The sequence below is a fragment of the Chenopodium album genome, chromosome 17, assembly GCF_948465745.1.
Source record: "Chenopodium album chromosome 17, dcCheAlbu1.1, whole genome shotgun sequence".
NCBI lineage: Eukaryota > Viridiplantae > Streptophyta > Magnoliopsida > Caryophyllales > Amaranthaceae > Chenopodium > Chenopodium album.
This window is the reverse complement of record NC_137850.1, coordinates 4324327-4336451: the sequence shown is the minus strand read 5'-3', so window position 1 is coordinate 4336451 and position 12125 is coordinate 4324327. Positions and strand designations below refer to the sequence as shown.

The 12125-nt window shown below is 33.8% G+C and overlaps 1 protein-coding gene across 1 annotated transcript; it reads left to right on the top strand.

The window, feature by feature from the left end:
• Positions 1-439: 439 nt before the first annotated feature.
• Positions 440-2760, top strand: LOC145590173 (uncharacterized). The gene is made up of 3 exons (XM_081646931.1): positions 440-583; positions 677-793; positions 1614-2760. The coding sequence occupies exons 1-3, from the start codon at positions 440-442 to the stop codon at positions 2109-2111; spliced, it is 759 nt and encodes a 252-aa protein (XP_081503057.1). The 3' UTR covers positions 2112-2760.
• Positions 2761-12125: the final 9365 nt, after the last annotated feature.

Genomic DNA, 12125 nt, shown 5'->3' with positions numbered 1-12125 from the left:
TAGAAGTTGTGACAATGAAACGAACAGAGCGTAGCTGGATGTATGAGAGGTTGTGTGGGCGGAATTCTATTGATCCTAGATTCGTGAAAGGGGTTAAGGAATTCATTCAGTATTGCAAAGATCATCCTGAGAGTAGTGACCCCGAGGAGATTAGGTGTCCTTGTGTGAAATGCAAGAATAAGAAAATTCTATCTTCGGATGATGTTCAAGTTCATTTGTATAAGAAGGGGTTCTTACCTAACTATCATGTGTGGATGAATCATGGAGAAGGGTTTCCAGGAACCTCCGAAGGACATTCTAATGAGTATCGTGAAATGGTTGATGACAGTAGTGATGAGAGTCTTGATTAGGCTAACAATGATTCTGTCGTTGTATTCAATTTGTTGTATTAACCTTGTCATGGTTGGTGTCATTGTAAGATCGAACACTCTAGACAATGATGGATATTCCCCAAGTGGATGACGTTTACAAGAAGAGGTCAGCACAGAACAGATTGAACCGACGATCTGGCTCTATGGATAATGAAATAGAACCGACCCATTTTCAAGGTTCCATCTCTGCGGTACAACATGCAAAAAAGCTGGTAAGTTGTTGTATAAAAAATTGAATGTACGTATTTATATGTGCTTAATTACATTTGTATCTAATAATACTGTTCACTTGTTCACATTGCAAGGCGGCAAAGAATCAAGGGAAGCTTCCATCAGCACCTGATCTCTTCTTGCATACACACTTCAAGGAGGTGCCCGGGAAAGGGAAGGTTCCTGCGAACAAAAGAGCGAAGGAAATTGCGGTAATAACTAGTTTTCGCCCATTTTCAAGCCACTTGTTTCCTATATTGCCACTTATGAACTATTTCAAGCCTCGAACTCAAGTAACTATGTTAGGTAGGTGTATTATGGTCAAAAATAAGCTCATTTGATAACAAATGTGAGAAATAGGCAAGTTAGAACCAAAAACGCCCCATTTTCGCCCATTTTTTCTAGTTTTAGGACCTAGTGAACCTATATTGCCACTTATAAACAATTTCAAGCCTCAAACTCAAGTAACTATGTTAGTTAGGTGTATTAAGGTCACAAAAATAGGTTCATTAGATAACAAATGTGAGAAATAGGCAAGTTAGAACCAAAAACGCCCCATTTTCACCCAATTTTCCTAGTTTTAGGACCTAGTGAACCTATATTGCCACTTATGAACTATTTCAAGCCTCGAACTCAAGTAACTATGTTATTTAGGTGTATTATGGTCAAAAATAAGCTCATTTGATAACAAATGTGAGAAATAGGCAAGTTAGAACCAAAAACGCCCCATTTTCGCCCATTTTTTCTAGTTTTAGGACCTAGTGAACCTATATTGCCACTTATAAACAATTTCAAGCCTCAAACTCAAGTAACTATGTTAGTTAGGTGTATTAAGGTCAAAAATAGGTTCATTAGATAACAAATGTGAGAAATAGACAAGTTAGAACCAAAAACGCCCCATTTTCACCCAATTTTCCTAGTTTTAGGACCTAGTGAACCTATATTGCCACTTATGAACTATATCAAGCCTCAAACTATTGGTTCTCATTCTTTATTTTTATTTCTGCATTGTATATCCTTTGTTTGTTACAGGAGGCGTACCAACACAGACAGGAGGAATCAAGAACCCAGGGTTCCCAACTGTCTGAAAATGAAATTTTCTTTGAGGCGGCTGGTGGTCGTAATAAGAAGGGTCGTGTTAGAGGTCTTGGTGTTGGTGCTGACTTGTACTACGGCACATCTAGGGGACGAGGATCGGGTTCTTCTAGCCAATACGTACCGTCGGTCATAACTCAAATGCAGGAAAACTTCCACAAGGAGTTGAATGAGAGGGTGGAAGCAATTGAGAGCCAGATCGATAGCCGTGTGGCGGAACAGCTCGATGCTCGAGTGGAGGCTCGAGTGGCAGAACGGATGGCTGAAATCGAGAGGAAGAACAAGGAGTTCTTAGAGGAGTTAGCCAGTAGATTTACAGGATTGACCACTCCTTTCACTTGTTCTACGATTCAGCCTCAGATTCGAGACCCCAGGAACGACCCGGGTGGTGGTGGTGGTGGTGGTGCAGGCCAAGGACAGCCAGCTTGTGTTTAGTTAGGTGTCATTTTTCGATTTTTGTATATGGATGACATTGTAGTTTAAAAAATTATATCATGTACCGTACTTGGTAGTTACGGCTACGTGTTGTATATATTTGAATTATGTTAGGGCGTGGACTTTTTGACTGAAATTATTTTAAATGCACGTATTTTATTAAACAAGATTGCATGAATACAGGTTCCAGGAAAACAAAACAAAATACAAAAAAATTAAACAGGATTGCAGGAATACAGGTTCCAGGAAAAAAAAACAAAATACAAAAAAAAAAAAAAATTAAAATTACAATAACTTTGCGACGGAATTTCCGTCGCAAAATTTGTGACGGAATTACATTCCGTCGCAAAATTTGTGACGGACTATTCCGTCGCAAAAGAATCCATTTTGCGACGGAAATACATTCCGTCGCAAAATTTGTGACGGAATATTCCGTCGCAAAATGACTCCTCTTGCTACGGAATTTTCGTCGCAAATGTTGTTTTCAGCTACAACTACCTTTCCGTCGCAAAATCCGTCGCAATTCGTTTTGCGACGGATATTCCGTCACAAAAGGACTGTTTGCTACGAAAGTTCGAGCGACGCCATGCCTGTGACGGAAATCCGTCGCAAAGTCACTTTGCGACGGAATTTTGCCAGTTTGCGACGAATTATTTCCGTCGCAAAACGGCCCTTTTCTTGTAGTGAGTAAAGTTTTATTAGGGAAGGGATTGGAAAAATTAAAAGAGGAAAGTTTAGGGAAAAGGGTTTTAGAGAAGGGTATAAATATTCAACACATGAGGCAAATCAAACTTTGCCCAGAGTGGAGAAAACCCAAGGTAAACTTCTCTCCCTTTTCTCTTTATTTTTCTTTATTTTTCTTTCTCTTTTCCCCTCCCTTTTTTTTTCGGCTCCCCCTTCACCACCACCGGCTGACCAATAGCAGCGGTGGCCGCCAGCCGCCAGCAGGCAGCCACCGGCGCCGGCAGCAACTTGGTGGCTGTCGGCTGCCATGGTTTTCGGAAAAAAAATTTTTTGAATCATTATGTTTAAAAACCAATTTATTCCTAAATCTAATTGTTAATTATGAGTTTTGGGATTTGATTTTTGATGTTTGGTTATGAGTAATATGTTAATTAATTTTCAGATTATATTTTTAATTAAAAAGCCCCAATTTTTGAAACCCTAGGTTCTTGATTTATAAATTATTGAAGGATTATGATACATAATGGTGTAAACCTTTGATTAAAGTGTTTTAAGGCTAAATTACAGCAAGTTTTCATTAAAATATAATGCTGGAAATTTGTGTAGAAAGGATTTTAATACTCTTCTATGATTTTAAATTGTAGGAGATTTCGAAGTGAGTGATTTCTATTAATTGTGGCGATATTAAGATCGTATTCAAGGTATGTTCGCGTACTTAGCATAATTTTATTGATGTAGTAGCATGCTAAATGTGTTTAATTGATTACAAGTTGTATCATGCTAGATTTGGAACAAAAATTATGACTTGAAAGTTATTGGTAAATTGGATTATGAAGCATGATTTATTTGTGATGGATTATTGGATGGAAAATTATAGTTTGGATTATTGTTTATGAACCACATATTTATTTGTGGCATGTTAGAGAGCATGTTTAATTAAACTAAATGTTTAATTTGGTTTAAGATATTGAAAAGGAATTTTATTATGGTTCATATAATTTTTATTAATGCTTTAAGCATGAGGAATGAGCTATTTAAGTGTCTTTGTACACGAGGAGTAAATTATATTTTTGGTGCCCTAGTGCACTTAAGGTGTTTTAACACCGAGGGATAGGATTTGTGGTGCTTTATGCGTTTAAGGTGTCATTGGCACCGAGGTAGAATTAAAAAGGGTTCAACATTAAATATTATGTGGTCACTAATTATTCAAGAATTAAATTGGTATATTTTTGGTTGTTTGAATAATTACTGTTGATTGAATGATTATGGTTGAGAGTCATCACCAAGTTTAATAATATGTAGATAACGTAAAGTGAAAGAGATTACGCACCAAAACTCTTGGAATGTATATACCTTGAGTATGAACATATGGGGGGAGTTATGGGGTTTTATATTTAACCATAACTTCTACTGGAGTACAGGACGCTATACATTCCTTTTATTATTATTATGCGCAGGAATTCCGCCACTTACGAGTGGTTTTTTTATGCTGGCACGGTTAGCTCCCGTGTCAGTAACCTCAATTTCCCGTTCGATGCATAGTCAACATTAAATACATTATGTATGGGTCTAGTGAGAACTTTTATTGATTGTAGTATGCTTGAAAAACAGGTGCAATGAAGTAAGTTGTGTATTGATAGGGAATTGTATGCTAGTGTGTTAATTACGCTTATGTACTCAGCTTTGCTGATGGTGTGTGTTGTGTGTTTGTTGGCCTTGTCTTTATCTTGGCCCTATGATGACCCATTTTTAATGGATAGTAGTGGAAATAGGTAGAGATAAGCTTTTCAGGTGATGAAGCATATTCATGAATGGGCATGAGTGAATAGCGAATCATGCTAGTTTCTATAAGTCTATGATGTGTTTATTGCTTTAATCATTTATGATATTAATATTATGCATGACTAACGAAAAGGTTTTGATTTTGGTTTGGTTTTAATAAGGGCCTATAATGGTTCCAAGTTGTAGGTTGATTTTATTTTACTTCGTTTGATTTCGGTTTGACTTTACTTTCGTTGATTGACTTTTCAAGTTGACTTGTTTTGAATGGTTTTGAAATTAGTCTTCCGCTGTGTGTCTTTGATAGTTGCCTTAGCTGTTTTTACGGTGGCGGTAATGTCTTAGATATTCCTATTTAAAGTTTTAAACAGTGCAAAACAGGTATTTTAAAAGAAAGGAATTTCTAGGGTGTTACAAAACCGGGCCAGGATGGCCCGCCAGACACGTGGGTCGTGCCATGCCGTGAGCTGGGGTGTGCCAAAAGGTGGCATGGCACGGCACGGCCCGCCATAAAGTAGGCACGGCACGTGCCACCCCCAAGCACGGCCCGCGGTGACCCGACACGGCACGATGCCCACCTTTAATTCAAACCATGGGACTGTCAATATACTCAAGCCATTAAATGGTTTTAAATCGTGGGTCTAGCTCTATTACCACGTTAAATATGAGTTTGGACCGCATCCGTCACCGAGAGAGATAGTTCACTACACAAGTTCAAAGGAGGTTCCATCCCTAAACCATATGACAATAGAAGATTTAGCCCTTTAGCCTTTTAAAGTGTTTGACTACTCTCTCAACTTTTATCAATGTGAAACACTTACATGTGTTATTAGGTAGGATAAACTTCGTTCAACAACTTTTGATTAAATTGATTATTTAACATTGTATGAATATAGTAAAAATAAAATCATGATCATGATTCCTACGAATCCAAGCATATTCATCCTCATACTAAAAAAAAACTTGATTTTATCGAGGGAATCATTTGATGAGTTTTTTTTGTTTTTTTTTTTTTTTTCCCATTATTTTGCAAAAGATCGAATAATATAATGCTTTACATTACTAGAAATAATAAACCAAAGAAGGTTAGTGAATAAGTAAGAGAAAATGAACAAGTCATGGACATAAATATGAGTCAAAATAATTTGCAACTTTTAATGCAAAAAACAAGAAAAAGTGACTCAAAATTTTGTGAAAGGTTCAGCGGCGTGCTACTAATTAATATGCTTTTAGCATCTGATTATGTGTTACTGTACTCTATTAATGCTACCGATAAAGCTACATACATAGTACATAACCATGCAATTTTTTTTTATGATAATATTTTATACGAAGTACTTTCATTTTACTACATGCTTTTTATACGGGGAAAAAGGGCGCCTTTTTTGAATGATTCTTTCCAGTTTACACCCTCCCAATTTTAGAACAAAAGCTGATCCCATATATTTGGTTCCATATTTATATTCCTCCTAGCTGGCTTAAAATCTTGAATCAATGACTTGTGTTCGTGTAATTTTTCAACTATTCTTTTCACTGCTTTTGTAGAATTGTAGATAGGTTCCTTTGGAATAGTAGTAGATGTTATCTTTGTTTGAATTTTTAATGGTTAATTCTGTTTCACTTATTTTGTCTAAATATATCTTATCTAAACTTTTATATATAAATTGCACCTAACCTACAAAGGATAAATTTATTTTGTCTAAATAAAGTGTTTGTGTTTAAATTGTCTGAAAAATGATATTTTATATGAAGTTATCTTAATTTTTTTTTTTTTTTGAAAAGGCCTAAGGGCCTGTTTACATTTACTAAACTAAGCTGAATTGAAGTGAACTGAACTGATTGGAGCTGAATTGAATTGAACTGAACTAATTGGAGCTGAACTGAACTGATTGGAGCTGAACTGAACTGAACTGAAATTAATCTGAAGTGAATAGGCCCTAAGTCAACTCATCATTAAATTTAGATAAGTTTTAATCAAGAACGATTAAGGAAACTATATTTGGAATATATCCCTTCATTCATAAACTCAAAATTTAAAAGTTTGTTAAGTTTCACACAAACTAATCAAGAACTGAATGGTATGGCCAGCGGCCAGCCACTATAGGGGTTACTTCACTAGTGTAATGGGGTTTAGTTGGTCTATGTTAAAGGGGTTACTTCGTCATTGTTATAGAGTTACTTGGTCAGTGTTATAGGGGTTACTCGATCGGTATTACAGGGATTACTTAATCAATGTTATGGGGTTTACTTTATGTGGCCACACGGTTTGGCCGGCCGCACATAAGACGAGCTGGTTAAGTTTTATCTCACGTTAAGTCATCAATATTAACTTTTTAGGGATGATAGGTAATCTAATCCGAACATTAAATTAAATCATCTTATAGGAAATATTTTCTCAAGATTTGCATCTCCTTAGCTTTTTCATGAAAACTTCATTTCTTACATATGTGGTTTGTAAAAGCCCTTGAATAAAATGTGCTTCATGAAAATTTTGTACCTTCAACTTTTTTGACAAAGCATAATATAAGTTCAAATCATGCCTAGCTACGCTATACTAGTGTTCTTTATGTATGCACCACTTAATCTCAATATCTCGTTGGTCAATTTAATTTAATCTCTTATGCATCCTCATCTCTTTCTATATTCTATCCAATAGTATGTGAGTATACTAGCAACAGCCATCTCTGGCAAGTACAATCCATTTCCATGAGAATTCCATTCTTCAACTAACCAATTAAAACCACGTCTAGTAATCTAGGCAATATGCTCATATTAGGGTTTCGATTAACGTAGTCGGATATTAACATTGATTTAACAAACTCAACAATTTAGAACATGCAAAAATTAGTTTTAAAACCTTACATTTTTTAATTATAGATAATAATACTTTGATACATTATTTTAAATAATTTCATAATAAGAAAATAAGTACATCATAAATATAAAAAATATGGAGTACTAGATATCAGACTTAATTTTCATTGTACACTAAAACGTGTATATGAAAGTATTATCACTCATACTCATACGACGTAAAGTTACCATCGCATGCATATATAAATACAAATTGGCACTTGAGTGAAAGAAAATAAAGAAGATACAAGTACAATGTTTACAAGAAAACACAAGACTTGAAACAAATGATCTTGTGACGTTGAGAGTAGGTTAGCCCAAGTAAGAATGTTTTTGTTGTTTACTGAAATGGGCATATAATTATACTGTTGAAATCTTGATTTTTTATACGCCAGCTACCAATTGGTGGGGGGACCTCACCTACTTGCTTAATATAAAAAAATAGTCCCAATTTAGCTATTTTTGAAAGGAATAAAACCTTTCATTTATTTTAAAGACATTGTATTGGATGATGTAACTTTCATTGTGAATTTGTGAGCCCTTATTGTCCAAATAAAGATTGTCACAATTTGGGATAAGTTTTTTCTGGGAGGCTACCAATATCACAATATGTCCTCTACGTAATGATTATTTCCTTCCTTTTTGTTTCTTATAATTACTTACAAGTGACTCCTAATAAAGGATTTTTTTTAAAAAAATAAAATTGTAAGATGAAGTATGAGTGCTGGTTATCTAAAGATACATAGGGCCTTTCACCTTAATTTCATTACAGTTTAGTTCAATTCAATTCAGCTTTTAAATTTCTTCTCTCATAAAATATTCATTTCAGCTCTATTCAGTTAAGTTCAGTTCAATTCAATTCAGCTCAATTCAGTAAATGTGAACAGACCCATAATAATAGATAAAGTTGAATTGATTTAACAAGACAATACGATAATATAACTTATACAAGCTAGATACATAGTACAAGCTAGATATATAGTCTAAGCAAACTAATACAATATAAGTATTGTAATGCGGAGTAGTTAACACTCTTATACTTCACTTTTATTTCTTATAGATTATAACTATTTACAGTTTTTTTTTTAATCGGTTTATCCCTACCATTGTTCTAATATTTCTCTATATAGACTACTACATAATTTGGTCCTCATACACTTTCAAATCCATACCATACTAACACCTACTATGGATAATAACAATTAAAAGTTGTAAAACCCAACAATTACTAAAATAGAATGGCCAGTAACTGTATGTAAAGGTTATAAGAGCAACTCCAAATTAGCTTGCCATGCCACATAAACTTTTAAACTAATTATCATTTTAACTACTTTAGCTCCAATGACTAGCTATAAGCTTAGTAGTAGTTCTTGGATAGAAAATACATGGAAAGAGTGAGCTTAATTGGTGTAATGAGCATTTTATTTTGGCAAGTTTAATTCCCAAGCAAATTTGCTTGCTTAGCCAAGTTAATTGAGTTTTCTAGCTCCAATGGTCAAGCTAGTAGCTAGGGAATTATTGAAATTGCAAGCAAGTCCCTAGCTACAACAATTGGAGTTACTCTAAAGAATATAGATGATTATATCATCATCATCATTATTAGTAGTCATTGTTTAGAATATGTAAATCCCTTGATTTACTCCTTAACTTTGATAGTCAAAGTGTATCCCTTATAATTAGCTAACGTAACTAGTCATATTGTATCTAGTCATAGTTTGGTATGTTCAATGCTTTAATCTTGTACTATATATACTCTTGTATATTCATCAATAAAATTAAGCTTTCCAACATTCGCTTTCTCATAACTCTATCATGATAATTAAGCTTTCCAACATTCGCTTTCTCATAACTCTATCATGGTATCATGAGCTTTTGATCCATCTTTTTTTTGCTTCCGCTACTATCATGGCTACACTATCAAAACCCTTTGCTGACGCCGACAAATGATAGTGACCAAGAGTATATACATGAGTATATATAGTACAAGATTAAAGCATTGAACATACCAAACTATGACTAGATACAATATGACTAGTTACGTTAGCTAATTATAAGGGAAATACTTTAACTATCAAAGTTAAGGAATAAATCAAGGGATTTACATATTCTAAACAATAACTACTAATGATGATGATATAATCATCTTCATCCTTTATACGCCTCCAAAGACGGACGTCCGAAATGAGAGACCGATCTTAGGTGTATGTAAACACTTTTGTAGAAAATTATTGTTTAAATTGTACTTTTATTATTCTTCTCTAACAAAACATGGCAACAAAAATGGTACTCCCTCCGTTTCAATTTGTTAGTCCCATATATTATTTTGGGCGTTTCAAAAAGATCTATCCATATTGAATGTATTCCACTTTTAACTTAGTTTTTATTTCTTATTTTATACATATTAAATTCTGATTGGTTAAATTAATTGATTGTGAATTGATGACATGATTCTAAGTAAAGAAATTATTCTCTTGAATTATGCAATTATGGTTGACGGTTTTCTAAAAAAAAATCAAAAAAATTTAAATAAGGCAAAATAATTTATAAATTGTTTTTGACTTTAATGTTATATTCCAAATATTCTTCTTTTCTTATTTTATGTGATTGATTTCATATGAGACTATCATATTGAAACGCAGGGAGTATATTTTTTTAACAAACACAAATGGTACTCCGTATGTTGTTGCATTAAACATTGTACTTTCTTTGGAAACTATCGTTATCATAAATTTTTAACACCATGTTTAGAAAGTGCATTTACTCAAAAGGAGTTCTTGAAGATGTGCGAGCAAGCCCTTGAATCATATATACGTCCATACCTTGCCGCTTCGCGGCTAGGGCAGCTCCTAACCTTTATACAAAAACACGACACGGTCCGATATGAAACAACCTTGCCAACCTACCAACAACACTAAGACATTTCCAGTAAAAGTACGAAATTTTGACCTCATTGGCGCAAACCACTAAGGGTCTGTTCTCTTCAGATTATTTTCAATTTAGTTCAGTTCAGCTCCAATAAGTTCAGTTCAGCTCCAATAAGTTCAGTTCAATTCTTAATTTCCTTCTCTCATAAAATATTCATTTCAGTTCAGTTCAGTTCTTAATTTTCTTCTCTCATAAAATATTCGATTCATTTCAGTTCAGTTCAGTTCTTAATTTTCTTCTCTCATAAAATATTCGGTTCAGTTCAGTTCAATTCTAATAAGTTCAGTTCAGCTCAGTTGAGTCAATCAGAACAGGCCCTAAACCAATGCAGAAAATGCAACAAAATTGTCAACTTAAGACCAAATATTGTACAAGGCCCAAAACACGTCAATGAATACAACATTATGCGGCCCACGGTTTACAAAGCGCACAAAATGCACAATATGATCCATATTGAACTTTCAGGTTTCTAATCGTAAGACGTAAATATTGTGGGAAAAGAGGTACGGTATGATTTAAAAATCTGTAGAAAATAGAGTATAGTAACAATGGATATATCGATTTGAAAAAAAAAAAAAAAAAATTACGTACGAAAAACAGAGTTGGTATTTTATCTAATTTAATAACATAGAAGTATGTTAGTAGGTAATACGGATAAGATTATACAAGATTAAGTAAAATATTTGCTACTAAGAAGATTAGAATTTGCTTTATTAGTGGTTGGTTGATGATGACTTTTCAATTATATTCCGTATTAATATTTGATGACCTTTGTCTGATGATACAGATCCAGGGAGCAACCAACTCCAATTTGACATCATATGTTCCATTTTGTACTCTAATCTTAAACCATCCTACATCTTTTGATTTTGACACATTAATTGCTTGTAATGTCATTAGTTTAACACTTCCACTGTCCTAAACGAACGACTCATTTGGGGAGTTTTCACGGGTATTAAGAAAGTTAAATGGGAAATATAAGTGTATGAGAAAGCTAATAAAAGTATATTGAAAAGGTAAATTTACATGAGATTCAAATTAAAGTAGAGAGAGAGTAACAAAAGTACATAAAAAAAATAAAATTTACATAGGGAAGATAATTTTGCACAAATATTATTGTAAATTGGCGGGATTTTAATGTGAATGGGATGAACATTTTGAGACTAAAATTTAGCCAAAAGGGATATTCTTTTAGAGACAGAAGAAGCATCATAATCACATCACTTGTACTCATTACGATATGATCATCAATAGGATGTGATAATGTGAAATCTTTGTCATGGTCTCATGTTTAAGGGTGCATTTTGAGCTATTTGATTCAGACTTTTCTGAAAAAAATTGGCTTTCAATCTTCATATAAAGTCCAGCGCAGGTTAATCGTGCTAGTTATTTGAATTCCTTGGAATTCATGTCTAGTTTAAATCCAACTTAACATCTACACAATTTCGCTACTCGTATATGCAAAAACTTCAAGAAAATACATCTTCGCACTCTGGCTTTGACTATGCTCTCTTCACCTTATTTTACGAACTTACTAGTTGTGTTTCTTAAATTTAAATAAAATTATTAGAAAGATTCAGATTAAACAAAACCAGACATGACATTCTTTTGGACTCACCCTCTATGTGCATTTCTATACACAAATTAGGATGCGCATGAAATACAACAACAGCATTATATATATATATATATATATATAACATAGAATAAACTAGTTAGTCCATCACAGCCAGCAAATTATGCTGAAAAGAAACATAGAAATCGACATCAGGA